At 38.7% G+C, this 22,730-nt stretch overlaps 1 protein-coding gene across 3 annotated transcripts in view; it reads left to right on the plus strand.

Annotated features, from left to right (window-relative positions):
* The first annotated feature begins 11,836 nt into the window (after positions 1–11,836).
* The window catches only part of LOC139731800 (general transcription factor IIH subunit 2-like), a 92,080-nt gene continuing 81,186 nt past the window's right edge, over positions 11,837–22,730 (plus strand). For 2 of the 3 annotated variants that reach the window (XM_071642673.1, XM_071642675.1), the window contains exons 1-2: positions 11,837–11,971; positions 15,091–15,250. In XM_071642673.1, coding sequence (XP_071498774.1) covers positions 15,192–15,250 — 59 coding nt within the window. In that variant the 5' untranslated portion in view covers positions 11,837–11,971; positions 15,091–15,191. Of the gene's footprint in view, positions 11,972–12,007; positions 12,087–15,090; positions 15,251–22,730 lie in introns of those variants that run through there. The other variant, XM_071642674.1, reaches the window with a different exon arrangement.

The following is a 22,730-nucleotide window of genomic DNA, read 5'->3' on the forward strand; positions in this document are numbered from 1 at the left end:
TCTGCGCATAATGATAAAGCGTCTCATGTTTCTGTGATTAATTCGTCGTTGAACAATAATATTTCTTTTTGTAATGCAGATGAAATTTGCGCTTCGTCTCAAGTTTTGTTGGTATTAGTATAGAAATTCTGTGTGTCGTCAATACATATCCTGTAGATGATCAGAAATGTTAGTTAAAATATAACCAATTGATAACGTTTATATACTGCATAGTTTATTGTTATAGAATTGGATATTCTCGTATATTCCGAAGATCAATATTAGAATTGCCCGTCAAAAATTTTATCTCTGTTTTCTTAAATATTAATTGAGGCAAATAAAAAACAAATGTGAGTTAGAGGATTATTTATTTTGAAAAAAAAAACAAAAACGTGCGTAGTAGAAGCGTCCACCTTGTGAACGATGCTACGACACAGATCAACAGCTTCTGGGGGGGGGGGGCACGTCCCCCCCCCCCCCCCCATCGGCTGGTAAATAAACCCCCAAAACAAAAAACAAAAAAAAACAAAAAAGATTTCACCAAAATGGTAATTCAAGGGTTAGTAAACTGCTTTTGAAATCGACATGAAAGGGCGATCAAGAAATAAGATATTTTTTTACGTTTTCTTTTAACCATGATTAAAGAGGTATATAGTGTGGGACATTGTTCAAAAAGCCTGGAACCGACAAAAGATTGTGATTCAGCGTGATTCCTGGTTGGCATTCTAAATATAAGCAGAATGTGCGCAGTGTAGTCAGAACATCCGAACGGCACAAAGAGTCTGCAACGTTGCGCAATGTGATATAGAATGTACACCTTTGTACCTTACGCTTCGTTATCAAAGCTAGATCATTGATTTTAGCAGTGTTGCTTTACATACTAGTCAATCTTAAAATGCCTTGCATTGCCAATAATAAAACTTGACCTGGGCTATTTCCTAACCTTTCCATATATATAAAACATATACACACACAAACACAAACAATTAGGGGATGCTCTAAAGTGCAGATTTTGGACATCTTTCCCCCCTTGCTCACTTCGACGCCCCCTCGCTGATCATACCTCCCCCAATCACGAACATAAACCGACACCCTTGACTACCTGTGGTGGATCAAGGGGGGGGGGACGCACTATGGGCGCCCCCCTCTTAATTTCCAAAGCGAAAAATATAGCTACAAACAGCAGTTTGGGGACTGTAAAATGTCAAAATCCCCTCGCTCGCATTTAATTGATATGCCATTCTCCTGATGTTACTGTCAGTAAATTGCCAGCAGTTGCGCCCGCTGAGCCCCTTTAATTTCCAAAGCGTAAAAGTATAAGCTACAAACGGCAGTTTTTGGACTATAAAATGTCAACATTTTCAAGCTCGCTCTCTCCGCTCGCTCGCATTTTATCGTTATGCCATTCTCTTGATGTTACTGCCAGTAATTGCCAGCAGTTGCGCCTGGTGCACCCCCCATAATTTCTAGAGCGAAAAAAATATCGCTACAAACGGCAGTGTTTGGACTGTAAAATGTTAAAAATTTTCAAGCTTGCTCGCTCCGCTCGCTCGCATCTAATCGCTATGTCATTCTCCTGATGTTGCTGCCAGTAATTGCCCCCTTAAATTCCAAAGCGAAAAAACATAGCTGCAAACGGCAGTTTTGGGACTGTAAAATGTCAAAATGTTCAAGCTTGCTCGCCCCGCTCACTCGCATATAATCGTTGTGCCATTCTCCTGATGTTGCTGCCAGTAATTGCCCCCCTTAAATTCCAAAGCGAAAAAACATAGCAACAAACGGCAGTTTTCGTACTGTAAAATGTCACAATTTTCAAGCTCGCTATCTCCGCTTGCTCGCATTTAATTGTCGTGCAATTCTCCTGATGTTGTTGCCAGTAATTTGTCGTTTCACACTGTCATTCCATAATCCATGTAAGGAAAACTTACAATGTTGCTCAATGACTGCTCTGTGGAATGTATCACATTCAGTTATGTATTGTAGTCCCCGTTAAGTTTGCAGACTGACAGCGCACGCACACACACGCATACACACGCACGCACAAGCATACACAACCTCAAAATTACTTTTCCACGAGGTGACCCCCCCCCCATGTCTTGACCCACGGTACGCCACTAAGCGTAGGTGTGACTTACTATAAGTGCTTGTGATCAGAATGTGGGTGAATTGGTCTGTATGAAGGCCTGATTTGAGGGAGATCACATTGACCATATACACGATATACCCTGCGTCGAGAATTAGAGTAGTTTATCGACTTGCAAAATTTGAAAAGGTGATAGCCCTAGTAGTTTTGCTTCGTTCACGTGCTATCAAAATCTTCAGGCCACTGCTGAGTACAGAATGTCTTCCGTGGCTGTGGCACAATGGGTCCTACGCCGAGATATGTAGTAAAAAAAAGGAAACCTCAAAACACAACAAAGTTTGTGTAAAAAAGAATATCAATTACTGCAGTGGACACTTGTGGGCAAGCAAGTAACGTTGCTTCAGTGGTAAGACATCTGTCAATCGCTACTACCCTTTATAACTGGTCCCCATGGAAGACCAGCGGCACCAGAAAAGTGCAGCTGATTATGGGCTATCCAGCCGTTATCTCTCTATATAATCCTACTGTACATTCTATTTCTTCATTTTTTTTTTTGTATATCGATGATGTGTCACATTATTCATTTGCTATGTATGTATGCTTCATTTTTATGCATGATGTATCATTTTCCCTGTACCTTATATGTTGTCTTTTATATCTGTATGTATGTTTATGACGGAAATAAAACAAACAAACAAAAAACTGTCCATGTATACTCTGAACCAATGTGCGAGAAATGGGAAAATTAGATTACAAATCACAATCCACCTGCCAAAGTATTTGCTTTCTCCTGTAAAGTACGTGCAAATGAGATTACTTGAGCGATCATTTCCCAATATACACTACCGCTGCACACGCAATTTCTCTCTTTTTTGTTGCATTTTTCCTGATCTAAGAGAGTTATCTTCTGCGCATGTAGTTTCTAGATTTTCAAAACGTAGTATTATTTCCATCCAGCCTGAATATTTTATATTATGAAGGATATGGCAATACGATCAAAGCAGGAAAGCATATTTACAGCAAAAAGTTATTGTGACGCCTTTGACAGAAGAGTGCATGAATTGATTAACAAGCGATGAATGTCAATGAGTAGTAGGTTCATGGTTATAATCACATAATCATTAGCTTCATTTGACGAAGTTGATCGGAAAATGATAATAAAGGCTTTCCAGCGAGGATATACAGTTTCAAATATTTTCACAACATTATGCCTCAGATTTATGATTGAACTTTGCACATTGTTTTGGACAGGATTTACTTCTGTTCAATGTGCTTTACCATCAGGTAAAATGTAATTTCTTTGAATAAATAAACAATATACGGCCGACATTATGCTAGTGCTCAAAAGAATCTTCAGATTGCTTAGAAAGACGGCGGCATAGAATCCCAATCGCCAAAGGCACAAATGCACCTGTGGAATTCTTTTGCGAATCCTTACAAAATTGACAGCTGTTTGAATAGTTACTGCCAGTTGGAACTCTTGTTCTTGAATCTCCTTAATTGGTATCACATAGGAACTACCGCCAATTCGGTCATTCCAACATACCCGCTATAGTGGGGTGGCTTAGTGAAATTATCGTGACACGGCGGACAAAAGCATGATTTTTTCACCAAAGGTACTTCATGATGTACCTTCTCAAAAAATAGGGTGCTCCAAGAAAATTGATGCTGGGAAGGAGGTTAGAGGTCAAAGGTCAATGACCTTTATTTGTGAAATAGGTTTTTTGGCTATTTCTCAGGTCAGGAATATCCAATCTGGATAAAACTTGGCAGGAAGAATATTGAGAACAAGTAAAATATTTTGATTGAATTTGGGGTGAAATTTCCAAAGGTCAAAGGTCAAAGGTCAATGAACTTTTTCTAAAAATCATGTTTTTGTTTATTTCTCCAGGTAGGAAGATTCAATTTTCACAAAATTTGATATGAACGTTGTATAGAAGGTACCAAGAGTATAAACCAGGGGTCAAATATAATTGTTGATTTGTGCGTTGCCATGGCAACCCAAAACTAGGGTTTTTAATTGAAGTTAGTTACAGGAGGCTATTTTCCAGTTTGGAAGAGATTCCATTTGAATAGGTACAACTGATCAACGGGATGTATAGAGGTTTGAAATACTTTTCATTAGTGTTAAGTGGTATGTTGCCATGGCAACTACATATATAGATTTTGGTTAAACTTAAAGGAGACTTCAGAACTTATGAATTTGAAGAGATTTCCATCAGGGTTGGTATTATTGATCAACAAAAAAGTCGCCAGACAAAGATTTGTCACCTTTATAGCATGTGGGTTGAGTGAATGCAGCAACAATAGTAGAACACATCAGTGAGAGTTTGAGGAAAATTGGACAATCCGTTCTAAAGTTATGAATTTTTGAAGTTTCTGCTCATGCAGTCGAGGCTGGATGAGAAGACTACTATACCTTGTGATATCACATGTGTACAACGATATAAAGAATGAATAAAGAAAATTCAACATAAATTATTTTCGCTTACAAAAGGATACTCGACTTCTCTTTCAGAAGGCAGGGGGAATAATATTACCCTTGACATACGTCACTAGCAAGTCAAAGAAACTATGTGAACTTTATTCAAAAAGTATGGTTTTGTGAAATTCTCATTTCATTTTCCTTAGAATGTGCGCATGTGACATCATACACTGTGGTAGTCTTTTCATCCAGCCGCGACTGTGCAGATACCTTAAAAAATCATAACTTTTGAACGGATTGTACGATTTTTTCCAAGCTTTCTGTGATGTGTCCTACTAATATTGTTGTATTCACTGAATCCACGTGCGCATGAAGGTGGACTTGTCCTTTAAGGACAGATTCTGAAAGAGCAGACTGTAAGCTTTAAAATGATGTATCACACAATTCAAAGGGATTCCCCTAACCTATCTAAATAATAATACCGGTACTGGAAAGAAAGCACACACTCTGGATAAGTATGAACTGAGAAAAGAGGCTGCATTGTCTATTTTAGCGTTTAATCTTTACCAAGCTGTCTCATGTCATTATGTTCATCTTTTCTTCCCCCCTCCAATTTTCATTTGAGTTTGTCATTATTAATTTTTGATGATAAGAACGATGCCACAAGGCATTGTTTCTTAAAAATGCTTCAACTGCTCCTTCAGGTCCAAAATCTACATCAATATATATTATTTTCCTGATCTCCTCAACATTTTCCAAAAATAAAGCATACACCTTTTATGCATTGAGTCCTCCTTTTTGTGGATAATTAAAGGCAAAAACCCAAAATTAGTGCTTGAAAATTATTCTTAAGTGTGAGTTACGGATAGAAAGAACCTCTGTAAAAAAAAAAATGAATCTGTATAATCAATGTTAAGTATTGTTAATAACACAAAATGTGAACAATATTTCTATGATAACATGTTTCCAGACTAAACCGTCCGCATTTATGCTTTAATGAGAAAAATACTGATATCTCTTTATATGTTTGCTTTGATTGCAAAAACTGTATATGGTAGGATGTCTTGTGATACAACAGGGGGCATTTCATGAAGCAGTTTGGTCAGATATTTTTCTGACAAACTGTTACAAACTACAGAAATCCTTGCATCTGATTGGCAGAGAGCAAATTTGTCCGACAACTTGTCGGACAAAATGCTTCATGAAATGCCCCCAGACCTACACATATTATGCATAAAATGTGATATCCTGAACATTTTTTTCAAGTCACTCTCCCAAAAGTGTATATATAGGACCTTTAAGTTTTTCTTGTGTTTGTTCCTGGCAGATTACTAGTACACAAATGCTCCAATCCATGATGACCTAACGGAAATTAAGGAAATTAAAATGAATATACTGAAAACCAAAACTACAGATACTAATAACTTACTTCATTCTTCTCTCCCCACCCCACCCCTTCTTTTTGGTTTCTTGATATACTAGTAGATCTACCTGACTTTGATAATTGTCATTATGTAACATCATCTTCAATTGACAAGGCGATAAAACTTAACAATCATTTCATTATGCTGCTGGACTAATGGGGTTAGTTGAACTATATTGTTTTTAATGTGCTATACTTTTTCCTCCTATCAATCACATGTATTTTTGGGTGGAATGTATTTTGACATAAAGCATCATAGAATCAACCGCCTTTGGGGTCGGGAATTTTGTCATATCATATTGTGATTTAGATTCTGCTCTATGCCGATTTTGTTTTATTTCTATCAACTTTTTAAACTTCCCCATAGACTTTGTTCACCAGCCAACTACATCCCACCCTCTTTGGATAATGTGAACCAATCAAACATTGCTTTTACTTTTTAATAACATGTCTATACATAGCTATCAGACCAAAAATATTCAAACCGCTTTAAGTCTTTATGAGTGAAATTACAAATATCAATATATCTTTAAAAATATTCAAATTGTCTAAATTCAACTTTATCTATGAAAGCAGACTTTTAACTTTTTTAAACATTTGAATAACCCCCATAAGAAATAAGAAACATATAAAGAGGGGAGGTGCGGACTATAAAAATTGCTTACGGGAACCAGGTAATCCCTGCGCTAAACCTATGGAATTCACACAATCTTGGAGGAAACGGGTTAAATTTGTTAGGAAATATGTAGGGCAATACCCAAAACCTTAAGTTCTCAATGGAATATGCAGCTCTTCTACTGGTAAACTAGTAGTTCTGGGAGAAAAAATGAACTGTGACATAGTCCTACACCTGGCTCAGTCATTGCCCAAGATTTAAAGTATCTGAGCCAGAGTCACATGTCACTCTTTGCCATTTCTCTACAGGAGGTAGACAGTACTAAAAAAATCCTTTACCAGAAATTATATGAAATTATTCAATGAAAAGGTGCTTAAGAAAACTGGACTATTCCAACACACCTCCCTCAGGTCTGCAACACAGACTAACCACCTGTTACCATAGGAAAACCAGTAAAAATGGTGTATTACTGTAAACATGCACATAATATGTCGTATTATGGGTCTGAATTTTAAGACTAGCAACCATGTACATTGCATTGCATTGTACAGAAACCTGGCGAATGCCCTGTGTATAGTCTTTGAATTCAGACATTATTGTTATGTACAAATTAAGGGCATTTTCTCATTTTTTCTGTTAGCGGATTTCTTGGAGCACCCCCTAATTTTGATCCTCATATATATACCAATGTCTGAGGAAAAAATGACACTTTTGTCCGGCGTGTCACGATTATCAGTATATTTGTCACTAAGCCACCCCACTAACTATATATTGCTCACGAAACGAAAAGACTATGCGTACGTAATGACGAGACCATGCGCACGTGAAGAAAAGGCCATACGTACGTAATGACGAGACCATACGTATGTAATTCCAAGACCTTACGTACGTAATGACAAAAATCTATTAGACCATACGTACGTAATGACAGAAGCACACGTACGTAATGGTAAGACCACGCGTACGTTATGACAGTAACATGCGTACGTTATGACAGTAGCATGTGTACGCTAAGAATTTCATAGAACTAAAATGACAAATGTCCATGCGTACGTTATAACAGAACCATGCGTACGTCACGAAACAACCATGCGTACGTTCTGACATGCACGCGTATGGTATTGGCACGCGTTTTGGCGGCGATGGCCTTCCATATACGCATGGTTAATTCGTAACGTATGCATGGTTCTGTCATAACGTACGCATGGACATTTGTCATTATACGTCTATGAAATTTTTAACGTACGCAAGCTTCTTCAAAAGTAGCTTCTAGGGCGGTGAGTTGGCTCAGTCGGTAGTGTGTCTGCCTCCGACCCCAGAGACTCCAACTCTCCTGATTTCGACGGGAGATCTCCTGCCGAAAGCCCATTTTTGCAGAATCTCCCGTTCTCCCGCTTGAGATTTAATTTCTCCCGCTTGAAATGATTTCTTACTTAATTTCATTGTATGTTGAAAAATAAACCTTAGATAGCGCGAGAGAGCATCTAGAACCCTAGACCGCAAGGAGGTTAAACTTCGCGCTCGTGATGTGCGCAAAGCGCACATCAAGTTGGAGTCTCCCGTTTGCTAGGGATTTCAGGCGGGAGAATCTCCAGATCAGAAGGTGCTTGGGGTTGGAGTCTCTGCGACCCAAGCACCCCGCGTTCGAACCCGAGTCTGGACTGAGCAATGTTGTGTGGAATCATACTGTCCTCTTTAGCAAGAGGCAAAACTCTCTGTCCCTTAGATAGGACGTAAAATGGAGGTCCCGTGTGTGAGAGAGTCACATCTCATGCATGTAAAAAATTCCGCTTCATTCATTCATCGCAAAGAGCAGGGTGTTTATTCCGTTGAAGTGGTCCCGCCTCACATCCAACTGGACCCCATGGAAGACCAGCTTAGCATAGTTGAATATAGGCTATAATTAGACCTACGATGTACAGCAGTGTGTGCATGTTAGCAACAATGTGACGATGCACATCTTGTATGAATGTAGATTACAGCTCTATTAAGAAATAGACTTTTCAACTCAGAATATGTTTCTCCGACAGCCAAAATATAAAGGTGTTAATGACTGAAGAATTACAAAGTCATCCTTCGTTTCTGTTTTCGAGATTCCAGGATTTTCTTACAATTGTTTTCCCTTTTCCTTTTTTTTTTTTGTTGAGCCTGCAGAGTGGGTAAAGAGATAGATAAAAGAGACTTATGCTCGCAGACGAGATTTATGAAAGTTGACACTTTATTTTACATTCAACTGCAGACTGAAAATAATTATATATCAATTTATCCAATGAAAACGACCAAAGTACAGGGAAAGATAAGGTAACCTTTCACTAATCTATCGAGCAATGTATAGGGCCTAGTGATGTGATTGCCCAATAACTTATCCTTCTTTCATGACGCCATGATATACACTTTGATAGCAAGACCTTGTTTTGGTGGAAAATGTGCATAGAAAATTGGTAAATATTTACATAATTTATCATGCAAATGAGATGATAGAGGTGTGTTGTTTAGTAGTTGCAGTTAATTTTTTTTAATCTCTTAATTACACCAGGAATCATGAACAGGTCTTGATGTAATAACTGTTATGAAACATATTCATATATTGCGGCAGTGCGTTGTAGAATCTTGAAAACTGCCTCTTGAATACAAATTTGCAAACATATTTCCGTAAGTGTTATTCAGTCTGTTCTTCTTTTTCAATTGATTCCAGTACTTGATTTACCTCGGACTCTGACGACACGACATAATTATGTGCACCTTGTTCGCCCGATAACTTAGCTGTTTTCAGTACGCCAAGGTATATTTTGATATCAAGGCTTTGTTTTAGGGAAAACATCAATATAAATCCCCACATATTTGTATAATGCCTTATGCAAATTAGATTATTAAGGTATTTCTGATATCGTTTTTGCTTGTATCTCTTTATCATAAAAGAATCATCAACTTAGGTCTTGAGATTCAGATTTGCGGCAATGTGTTGTAGGATCTCGAAGCCTGTCGTAGTTTATCCTCTTGCATACCAATCTGCATACGTGATTGCAACTATTGTTTTTCTTTTTTTTTTTTTGCCCAAATTGATTGATTCCAGTACTTGATTTTCCTCGGACTCTGATGACACCATGTACACTTTGTTTGACCGCATATAGCTTATCTATTTTTCACCACGCCAAGGTACATTTTGACAGCAAAACTTTGTTTTGGGGAAAATACGTTGAGAAAATGAAAACAATATTTGCATTATTTACTATGCAAACGAGATGCGTGTTTTATTTTAACACTTGAAGTTGGTTCTTGTATCTCTTTATCATACTAGGAATCGTGAACAGGTTTTGATACAATTAACTGTCATCAGGATTATGATTCAGACTCATATATTGCGGCAATGCGTTGTAGAATCTAGAAACCTGCCAGTTCTGTATCCTCTTGTATACTAATTTGCATAGATATTTGCATACGTGTTATTCAATGCTTTTGAATTGATTGATTGCAGGACTTAATTTTGATTGGACTCTGACGACACCATACACTTTTTTTTGGCCAGATAACTTGTTAAAATGACTAAAAATAGAAATGAACAAAACATGTGCATATGCGGTAATGCATTGCTGTATCAGCGGCAACTCCTAATTTGCATATTTCACTTAATTTGCATATATAAGTACATGTTATAAACATTGATGGCCTAGCTATTGTCTCTGCACCTTGATTTCTGAAATGATTACTATTTTTGCATTGCTGTGGAGAGTTTATGAAAATTAGATCATCGAAACACCTTAAAAAGCAATGGATTGGCGGCCATTTTGTTTATGCAAATTAGATGCTCTTATAGACTCAAAATTCCGCTTGGGAACCGGAATTTTTTGATTCAGCGTACTTGAATTATACAAGATAGACCGGTTCCCAACTTTTACTAAAAAATGCCTCTAACATTCATATTTCCCCAAATCCCACTAGACTATCGATCAGAACGGTCAAGAGCACGCCAGAACTACGTCCGTTCACTCCGCCATCTGAGTATTGATTAAGACTTCCGTATTTTTTTTCCCACCGACGAATCTTCTTATTTGATTGAATATTTTCCGAATGTTCGACCCAAAATATGCACCAGATGGACGATGAATTCCTATACTTCACAGCGACGCATAATGGGCAGCGTTGATATGAGTTGCGGATACCGCTTCGTGACAGTCGCATTATTTGCAGGATAAAATTTCCCCCAAATAAGGCTCAGATTGTACCAGAGAGCATCTAGAACCCCTGAGCTTCTATATATAGGGCCCCCTTGGGACTTGATGTGCCCCGGCCATGAAATCCTGGATCCGCCACTGACGTGTATTATAACTTTTCTCAGCCACCACCCCCCCCCCCCCCCCCCCCCCAAACACACATACACTTTTTTTTTTGTCTTGGTAATTACTTTATTAATTACAAAGACTCAGAGTTAGAATGTCCAATTATTGTCTCAGATCACACACACACACACACACACACACACACACACACACACACAGAGATTGTGCAGGGTTTAGTAAAACACCACAGAGACTTTTGCACATAAAATCAATATCTACCTGGCCTAAACCGTCAACATCAACTTCTTCAAACATATTCACTACTTTTTCCACATCATCACTCAAATATATATATATATATATATATATATATATATATATCTTTATATTCACAAAGTTTATTTACCATCCCATTTTATTCTCGTATACTTCTGATCCGCAGAGGCACGCTCAGAATCACCCACGGCCTCTGTACGAACATCTCTGGCCCTTTAGGGATAAGCAGAAAAATCAAAGGACACCTCTATCAACTTGTGCACATCAGAAAGACATGGATCAAAATATCAACTGCAAAAGAAACGATATTAGGCATCAATACCGAAGGTATTACACAACATAGTCAATCACACTAATAACCATTATTTTTCAAACATGTAAGATCACCAAAAGCTAGGGCCTATATCACTTCCTATCCTTACATCCATCGATCCATTCCCTTGCACAACTCAACTATCTTACGCCCGTTATTATTAACAAAGAGCTCGTAACGAAGTAATCAGAATTAGCTCGATTTGTATAAATACCTAAACTTTCCAAACTTTGTTTTGAAACAGAATATTTGGAACCGACCACATCAAACAAACACCCTCTGATCTTGGATTTCCCCCGACTCTCGCAACACATGGCGTTCCATAAATGCGATAACCATGCAGCTCTTATATATACGGAGGTAGCTCACAGATGAAGAGTTCTGTGAGGTAGCTAGCTAGATAGCTAGGCCAGGGAGGTGACCCAGCTGGCTAGGCCAACGGCACAAAGTTTTTACTTAGCTAGCTAGCTGACTGCGCTAACCAGCTCTACCTCGGCGCCACGTGTGTGTACTGTGTATAACTGCACAGAGCCAGGGGAGGACAGGGCCTACCACGGTGGTAAATTATGGTCTAAATAGGTAGGTCTTCATTCAAGTTCGTCTCCTTCGATTAGCTGAAGATTCTTGGGGTTGGTCTTGCAGACTATGGTCCATGCCGGAACCGCAGTTTTCGTCCATTCGAATGTTGTTTACAGTAATTAACGGCTACATTATCACGAGTATCTTTGGTTGTCTAGTCTGGATCTAAATTTAACTTTACATCACATGTAATGATGTACATTTTCATTGACATTGTATCATCTCGTAAATTTACTAATGAGTAATGTAGATCATGCCTGCCCATGTTTCTTACCCCGGCCACACGAATATGTAACACGGAACAGTTAGTTGTGTTCAGTTAACGCTTCATGTGTCATGGTGGAAACCCCCCTGTGTGACGCATTATTATTCTGAGACGTTAATGTACAATTGTAGTTATTCTTTGAGAAAACATTCTGTTTTTCAAACTAAATTTAAAGAGAAAGTGCCAAGCTTTGCTTTGCAGCTGACCTTATATGTTAATGTAAATTTTATGACAAATTTCCGATTTGTTTTTCATTCACAGAACCACTAACGTAACGGTTAGCAACATTAGTCATTACTGTAAAAACATGACTTTTGTACACAAAACAGTGACAGAAACTAACGTTAGAATTTACATGCAAATCCAGCAGCTAACAGTAACACCTCTTGATAGTTAATCACCATCACATAAAATGCAAACTATTTGTAATATGATTATGTGAGAGGAACTAGGAACAGAAGTGCGAAAAACAATTTCATTGTAACATTAGATCTAGTTGTACCGCGGCATTTGGTGATTTATCGATCGGATTGGGCGGGTTTATGCGTTTGAGCAGAATATGCGAAGTTGGCACGCCATCAACGTAGTCGGGCGTGCGAACGTGGCACATAAAGAGTTAACTAACCGCAACAGCGACCCCAACCCGTACCGAGTTACTGGTTACAGCGCCCTGCGCTGGGGTTAGTTGTTATTAGTTAACTAGACAGAAAGATCCGTCTGTCCGGAGGAGTCTTTTATTCTTATTGGCGTTATCACTCTCCGACGAGGGGATCCGTGAAGCCAGACGCAGTCTCCGTGGAACATCCCTGATGACCAGATACAGACCGATCTTTCAGTGAAGTTGGTAACCTAACCCCGGGGCTCTCCTTGTACACAGTTTACTGTGGCAAGTGGGAGCAACGCGTAGCGTTGGGTCTGGTCGCAGTTATAATGCGACTAGCCCAGCCTGTCTGGCGGAGTCTTTTATCATTTTTGCCTTGTCGGCTCTCCTGTGGAGGGGATTCTGTGAAGCCAGACGCAGTTTTCGTGGAGCATATAATCCCTGACTAAACTGCACCAGCGACCCCAACACGTGCTGAGACTGGTTAACAGCAGCGCCCTGGGGTTAATCCCCGACGACCAGAGTTCTACAGACCGATCTTTCGGTCAAATATACATGTAACAGCGTCTGGTCCGGCTAGAACCGTTTGATGTTGACCTAAAGTGGTCTGTATCTTGTCAGGGATATATTCCACAGAGACTATGTCTAACGTTATGTACATGGAGGAGAGTCATAGAAGGGCAATTCCAGCAGTTACGGACATTACATTTAGAGAATTTTTGGTGACTTTGTGGGCTTTACACAACTCGGCATAATCATTCTTAATCCATTTATGGTTTATTCTAACCCAGTCATCCTGAAATTTCAACAGTCCGAGTTTTGATCAGTTACTATAAATCATTTGGTAGATATTACATACCGTACACAAAACGTTTGCCGTTACGGACATTACATTTTTTGGACATGATTTTTTACCTCCATGTGGATATGTTGAAAAATTTATGGATCAGAGCATTACGAAAAAGGAATTTTCTTAACTGATGTGAGTGCTCTGGTCCTGTTTAAGTTGTATTGTAGATTGATAATGGTGTGCAACACATTCAGCATTTACTCGCCAGGTTGGCAATTGTGCCTACAGGTTCACAAATGTAGCATTACGGACATTACATTTTTAGCATTACGGACATTACAACTTTGTCCACTTTTTAAAGTCTGAATAGTCCTACTTTAACACAGTGTATATCTCAGACAAGGCTAATATTAGTATTTTTAGGTTCATTCTTAACCATGAAGTACTTTGAAACAAATGCTGAAGTGTGTCTGAATACAGTGCACTCCCGTTATAACGAAATGCTCGGGACCGGCAGTTTTCTTTCGTGAACAAATACAATATGATAACGAAAACAAGGAAGCCATGCATAATTCTGTTTCTTGAATACTCGTCATACACTTGAAAACTATGTGAAATGGGATCAGAATCTGTGTGTTTTGTAAAGAATCTTCTGAACAATAAAACGAATAGTCATTTAATTTCAGATGATTGTACTACAATAACGCAAGTTCCCCTCGGAAACTGTGCGTGACACACGGAGCGAACACACAGTGATGTGAAGCGTTCGCCCATGCAGAGACGTTATAGATACTAGCTTGTTCCGCTACGTATTTTCGAAAGCACTCGGCATTTCGTTATAAGTTAATATAATGGAGCACATTTCTTATGTTTTTCTTTGTCAGTGGCACTCGGAAAAGACTTTGTTATAAGGGAAATTTCGCTATGACCGTGTTCGTTATAAGCGAATTTTGTACCATAGACTTTAATGGCAATAATTTTGGGACCAGAAGTTTTACTTCGTTATAACGAAATTTCATTATAACCGTGTTCGTTGTAATGGGAGTGCACTGTATGGAATAATGAGAGTCAAAGATTGTTTGTTTTTACAAAAATTATCAAAAATTTTGCCCCGAAATGGACTTTTATACACTTTAATTGTATCAAAATACCACTCAAATGAAAGAACTACATTTGTAGACAAGTTCTAGCATTTGATACTAAATTTGTCCCTGTAGCTCATATGTTTTTCAAATTATTGCAAATTTATGATTTTTAGGAAAGGTAACATTTTTTGCGGAATTGCTCAGAAATAAAAAATGATAAAAGACTCCTCCGGACAGACGGCTTTGTCTGTCTAGGTTTGATGCCGAGTGTGATGCTGCCCATAGGCTACGCCTAGGACATACATTTTGTAAGGTGTGTCTTTAATCATGCTTCAAAGGATTGATTGAAATTTTCCTTTTCCATATTATATTTTGCAGAATATGACAGATCATTCCGGAAGTCCGTGAGAAGTGGTTGATATTGTGGGGAAAACGGTCCAAGCCTTTCATTACGGTGTAGTTGTTTGGGGTATACAACCATGGCTGATGATGAACCAGAAAAGAGTTACACCTGGGAAGGAGACTATGAAAGAACATGGTAAGTTGTTATCAGCAAATGACATGGTTCACATCCCACAGCATTTTTGTAATTTCAGGCAGTATTTTCCCTTCTTCAATGAAGGGCTTGGGCTTCAGGCATATCACATCTTTACGTAAAGTCTTGTTCACACAGCTTCACGTAAAGTCTTGTTCACACAGCTTCACGTAAAGTCTTGTTCACACAGCTTCATCACTATTCTGCCTTGCTTTCAAATTTAAATTGTCTCACCTGCTGAGCAGAAGCAAGACATGTATGATGTAGGTATGTCAACATCATCAACAGTTCGGTGTACTCCTTTCTATGTTTCCACAGCTTTGACCTACCGTATATGACAACCAAACACACACCACAGGTGCATAACCTGAAAATGCTGGTCAGGTTCATGGGTGAAGTCTAACAAGGTCAAAGGTCAATTATGAACTTACCCTGATTTAAGCACTGTACTCACAGTATTATGGCATACTCTCATCTCAATTATTCTTCACTGATTTGAGCGATGACCACCAAACTTGAGCACTACAGGTATAGAGCCAAAGAGTATAGAAGTGTTAGGAGGGTGTAGTCTTGCGATTTCACACGCAAACAGGTGTAGTACGTCATGGAGCCCTACATGGAGCCCAATGGCGGCCATTTTGGTAACAAATCATTGAGGGCATTGGATTGTTGTGAGCATATTAAAGGACAAGTTCACCTTCATAAACATAAGGATTGAGAGAATGTAGCAATATTAGTAGAACACATCAGTGAAAGTTTGAGGAAAATCAGACAATCCGTTCAAACGTTATAAATTTTTGAAGTTTTTGTGCAGTACCCGCTGGATGAGAAGACTACTGCAGTGTATGAATAACTTAGATGTCACATGCGTACAACAATATAAGGAAAATGTAAAGAGAATTTCACAAAATTCCATCTTTTGATAAAAGTACACATTCCCCTGACTCGTTACCGACAAATGTTATGAGTAATATTATTCCCCCTGCCTTTAGAAAGAGGCAAGTCAAGTGCTCTTTAATTATGCGAAAAAAGTGAAAATATGTTGAATTTTCTTTTACATTTTCTTTATACTGTTGTACGCATATGACTCACAAGCTGTAGTAGTCTCCTCATCCAGCGGTTCCAACACAAAAATTTAAAAAATTCATAACTTTTGCATCGATTGTCCAATTTTCCTCAAACTTTCACTGATGTGTTCTACTAATATTGTTGCATTTTCTCAATCCTTATGTTTATGAAGGTGAACTTGTCCTTTAATATGTGACCCAATGGAGCAAACTCTTGCCTTCCTTTCTTTTGACAGTGGTACTGTATATCTCCCTGGTATAGCTGTGTTTCAGACCTCAAAATGTCATTGAGAAGAATCTTTTCTGCTGAGGCATTAAAGAATATGAAGTATGAAATATCATTTACTTTTCAATATCTGTAGTCCTTTAAAGTTTGTGTGTGAGCTGACATACAGTATGCCGTCTATCTCTCTCTCTCCCAATAGTAAACAATATAGGCGTGTAATGATAAGGATGATAATAGTGATGATGATAAAAATGATGATAATGATGATAATAACAATAATAATAATAAAAACAAACAAAACAAAGCAAAAACAGCTTTAGCAGACGACCCCAAAATGCATACATGGTGTAATTAAGATTCCCAAAAGAGAACGACAAAGGAGGGAGAGGGGGTGGGGGAGAGAAAACTTGGACCTCTGTGAACACTGCCATGCACACCATAAATGATACACCATTTAGTATAGTTTGCTATGTCGAAATATTGGATCCCGTGAGATTTTCGTGCCAAAATTATTTTTTTGGCTAACTTGGTCAATTTGGGGGTGCTGACTCCCAAAAACTTTGGTTCCATCTTTTTCGACCACGTCTTCAGTCGCCATTTTGAATTTCAGAATGGCTGCCATAGCAAACTTTATTTTGACCCAGTTCTCATAATGTGAGCATCACATAAGGTTCAAATTTGATGCAAAAAGCATGTTTATGATGTCAGACATTCTGATATACCATTTCCTGATATTGCAGATTGTTTTAATACAATTTGAGGGCTGCCATCTGGAAATTCAAAATGGCCGCCATAGCTAAATATGTATTTTTACCTATATCCAGGGCTGCACACTGGCGCCGGCAAAAGTCACCGTCGGACCGGTAACTTTTCAGGAAATCCACATGTTACCGGTCCGACATGACCAGTAAAAAAAAAAGCATTGGTAGGGTCAGTAGAAAGAAAAAGAGCAGCCCCGTTCAGGGAGAAACAGAATGCAAGATATCGCACTGTTCAACAAGTTTTACGCAAGTTTTCGTTTATGTCTACCGGTGCAATTTGTACAGTAAACATATACTTTGAGTACTAGTATTAGTTTTGAGCACTAGCAGTCGGCCAGTTATTCGCGCTCGCTTGCACGTTTGGCGCTGCTCACGCACTGCCATGCGATGCAATACATTGTACATGCAAAGCATGTACAGTGTAACTGCGTTTCGTTTGCTTGTGATCGGCGGTCATGCCAGACAAGAAACATTGATAGAAGCGCACGCATTTCTGGGCCATTTTACGCATGATTTTTAAACGCAAGATCGATCTGATCCCGGCTTCGCAGCAGCATGGCAGTTATGTAATAACTAATTTACTTGTGTCGATTTTCAGAAAAAGTAAAAAGACATTCGATATTCAGCGATACAGTAAATGGATCTGATTGCGTTTATTTTCATTTTACACAGTCATTTCACAAATGAATATTTTAATTCGTTCAGAATGGTCTCATAATGAAGATAGGCGCAAAAAGGATCACGAAATCGGCCCTTCCAAGTACTTTTTAAGAACGCATGCACAAAATGTGAAGAGATAATACTAGGGAGAAAAAAACAATCATGAAATCATCGCAGTCCCGCTTACATATTTGAGGTAGAAATCGTCCCAAAAAGGATCATGAATTCCACCGGCTGCGTCGTATCTTTCAAAAGCTTGCGAAATGCGAAGAGATTATAGAGGGGAAAAAACAAACAGATAAAGGACACATTTCGTGAGTGCATCATAGAAGATAACAGCTGAATAACAGTTCATAAAATCAACGCAATCCCGTTGAAATTTGAGAAAATAATAGGCGAAAAAAAGGATCTTGAATTCAGTCCTGCATGCCGTGTTGGTTATCAAAAACGCATGCACATTATGCGACGAGATTATCGGGAGAAAATGAAAAAAAAAACCACATTTTTACCCTTCTGATGCGTGCATTATACAAAAGATTACATCCGAAGTTATTCATGAAATCGCCACAATCCCGCTGATATTTTGAGGTAGAAATAGGCGCAAAAAGGATTGTGAATTCGGCCGTGTCGTATACCTTTTAAGAACGCATGTAAGAAATGGGAAAAGATTAGCGGGAGAAAAATAAAGGACACATTTTCACCCCTTTTGGCGCTTGCATCACATAGATTACAGCCGAATAGTAATTCATGAAAATTTCGCAATCCCGTTGGAATTTGAGTGAACAATAATAGGCGCAAAAAGAATCTTGAATTCGACCCTGCATGCAGTGTATAATTTTGAAAACGCATGCACAAATGCGTAGAAATTATCGGGAGAAAAATAAAGAACGCATTTTCAACCCTTCTGGTGCATGTATCACAAAAGATTACATCCGAAATAAGTAATGACATATCGCAATCCCGCTGATATTTGATGTAGAAATAGGTGCTAAAAGGATCGTGAATTCGGCCGTGACGTATAGGCATGTACGCAATGCGAAGTGATTATTGGGTGAAAAATACAGGACACATTTCAACCCCTTTTGGCCCGTGCATCATAAAGATTACAGCCGAATAATAATTCATGAAATCATCGCAATCCCGTTGAAGTTCGAGGAAACGATAGGCGCAAAAGAATCATGATTTTTGGCCGTGTCGTGTATCTTTTTAGAACGCATTTACGAAATGCAAAGAGTTTATCGGGGAAAAATAAAGGACACATTTTCAACCCCTTTTGGCGCGTGTATCATAAAAGATTACATCCGAAGTCATACATGAAATCATGGCAATCCCGCTGATATTTGAGGTAGAAATAGGCGCAAAAAGGATCGTGAATTCGGCCGTGTCGTATACCGGTACCTTTCAAGAACGCATGTACGGAATGAGAAGAGATTATGGGGAGAAAAATAAAGAACGCATTTTCAACCATTTTAGCCGGTGCGTGCATCACAAAAAGTTACATCCGAAGTAAAATTCATGAAATCGCCACAATTCCGCTGATATTTGAGGTAGAAAAAAGCGCAAAAAGTATCATGAATTCGGCCGTGTGGAACATCTTTTAAGAACGCACTTACGAAATTCGAAGAGTTTAACGGGAAAAAAATAAAGGACACATTTTCAACCCCTTTTGGCGCGTGTATCAGAAAATATTACAGCCGAAGTAATTTATGAAATCATCACAATCCCGCTAATATTTGAGGTGGAAATGGGCGCAAAAAGGATTGCGAATTCGGCCCTGCATGTCGCATACCTTTCAAGAACGCATGCACAAATGCGAATAGATTATCGGGAGAAAAATAAAGAACCCCTTGTAGCGCGTGCATCAGAAAATATCACAGCTAAAATAATTCATTAAATCGTCGCAATCCAACTGACCATCAAGATCAGGTTACGCAGCAAGTTCGTGCGCCGATGTTTAGAAAAAGTCACAAACGCATTTGATACAATCTGATTTTGTTCATTATCATTTTACACTGTAATTCGCAAACAAACATTTTATTTTTTCCTATCTTGTTTTTTTTATTTCTTGTGCAACAAATAATGCAAGTTTTACCCTAAAAATATTAATCTGTAAAATGTACATGGGTTTTTTTTTTTGGGGGGGGGGGGGGGTAAAACGTCCATAAAAAACAAGAAAATAAGTTTGCGAGTCATTTATTGTTTTTTTAAGTTGTCGTTGTTGACCGGTAAATTTTCTGTTCGGACCGGTAAAAAATGGTAAAACGGAGCATTTACCGTCCGACAGAGACAGGTTGGACCGACAGAAAAAATGGGTTAGTGTGCAGCCCTGCTATATCTCAGGTTGTAAGCATTATGGAAAGTATAAATTTGGGGCAAAAAGCATGTTTATGATGTCAGAGATGGTAATATATATATTTTTGTTTGAAATGATGGATCATTTTAGTTGGTGGCCATCTTGAAAATCAAAATGGCCATCATGCTTCATAGCAAATGTAATTGGGCCTATATCTCATATCGTATGCATTGTGTAAGGTTCTACATTCTAACTTGGGGCAAAGAGCATGCGAATGCTTTCACACTTTCTGAAACATCTTTTTCTGAAATGATGGTCCATTTTGATGTTATAGGTGGCCATCTTGAAATTAAAAATGGCTGCCATACCAGAATGTATATTTTGACCCATATTTCATGTTGTAAACAATACCGGTACAGAAAGTTCACATTTCGGGCATAAACCGGGCTCATGATGTTGAACATTCAGATGCACTTTGATCCCCTCCCTAAAATTGCAGATCATTTTTGAGGCTGCCATTTTATCTTTCAAAATGGCTGCATTTCAGCTAATATCTTTGGTTACAAGCAACTGTTAGGCATATCAATTTTTATGGTGGTGTACAATTGTACATTGTACAATCTTTTACAAACACACACACACACACACACTATACATTCTGTAATAATGTATTATTCGCATTGGCTGCCACTCTTGAAATTCAAGATGGATTTCGACCCATATTTGGTGCTGTAAGATCTTTACCCTGCAAACTTAAGCGTGCTGGGGCACTTTCATGATGATGTAGGACCTATGTGTAAGTTGGGACTGCTTCCCGTAGGTACACTGCCTTGTTGAAATGCAAAATGGCTGCCATGGGAAACATTCCTTTAACCCTAACTAACCGGGGGGGGGGCCTCTGAGGCCCCCCCTCGACGTTCCGCGCGATGTATCGCTAACGCGAAAAGCTATCGCCGCGACGTTTCATGACTTTTTTCTTTTGAGTCTCCTGCATCTTTTGACACCAAATTTGCGATGCCCGGGCACGCGGTTCCGAAATTGCGCATAAATATGTACGTGTATGTCAGACCAAAAATTGCTCAAAAACGTGAATTTGTGTACAATTTCAATGCAAACTGTGCTTACAGGCAAATTTCATAAAAGCATGATTATTTGGGGGTTTTATTGATTAAAATCAATTAATAGCATATTTTCTTGTTTGAAACAATGTCGCCGACAAGTTTCATCGAAAAAACAAATGAAAAACATAAAGTCGAAAAAACAAAGAAATACACAAGAAATTCAAAAAACAAGAAAATACTTAAGAAATTTTTTCTGATGCCGCAATTTTTTAATCTTACGTGTATATTTGCTCAGGACACTGGGAGGACCTGGGAGGCTCCCCCGGCTCTATGATCTACCTAAATAGCCCGGCCTACAAATGTAGTTAGGGTTAAGAACATTGCATTTGGGTAAAACTTGTGAATGGGAAATCATGTGATTCTGGTGTCAACGCAAATGACTTTCAAAAGTGCCTCAGTAACTGTGTCTGAGTGACTAAATGCCCCCATTTAGACGATGTGGTTGTAGAGTTTAAATAAACAATATTAGCCGTGTACTAGAAAATTTATCGGAAATTTACCTAGTTAATGTCTTCTAGGCTCATTCCCTCCATGTGTTTTTGAAGTCACACCACTTGTATAGGGCTGTGCACAGGGGAGAATTGGTTCTAAATTCTTCCAGAAACAATGGCTTTTGCATTCCTTGCCATATGAACATGATAATGAATTCTGTAGCTACCATTGGTGTAGGAAGCTCAAAGCATTTAATCGCACAGTTTATGTCCGTTGAAAATAACTCCAATGTGCCATATTATATTCACCTGTAAGTAGAGGCACAAATTATAGGTTCTGAAGGTTTACGAGGTTTGTTCTCTGGATGTGTTGTATCAAGACTCTACGAGAGCAAAGCGGGAGATTGTCCAGGTTGAAGTCATCCACGCCCAACTTCTGGAAGGCATGGACTGTGTCATTGCACATTCTGCATGATTCAAGGCTTCCAGAGAATTCTTGATCCATCTGCTCTTTGAGACATCCTCAAATTTTCAACTTCAGCCTGCGCCATGAAAGGCGTGACCAAGCAGACCTGTGTTTTTTTGCAATAATTTGAAGAACATGATCTGTCAACAATGTCAATTGTACTTTTTCATCTCCTTTTCCAGTGATGGAGCAGACAACATGCGATGCAGTATTAAAAGTAAAGCAAAGATCCATTAGGAGAATGAAAATATCAGTGTCTATACGTACATGTAATAATCATCAATAACGTCTCTGAAATTCCCTGTTGCTCTTGAAGTAGCATCTAATACATGCAATGGAATGAGGATATCTGCTTCCTTGTTGTGACGGGTGACAGCTCCCATGGCATCTTTGATGAACCCTCTGTTTTTCCCCGTTCTGTGTCAGATGGAATTGACTGATCAGTATTTCAACTTTCA

Source organism: Diadema antillarum, unplaced genomic scaffold (assembly GCF_040938485.1).
Source record: "Diadema antillarum isolate AM-2024a unplaced genomic scaffold, OU_Dant_1.0 seq00000385_RagTag, whole genome shotgun sequence".
Lineage (NCBI taxonomy): Eukaryota > Metazoa > Echinodermata > Echinoidea > Diadematoida > Diadematidae > Diadema > Diadema antillarum.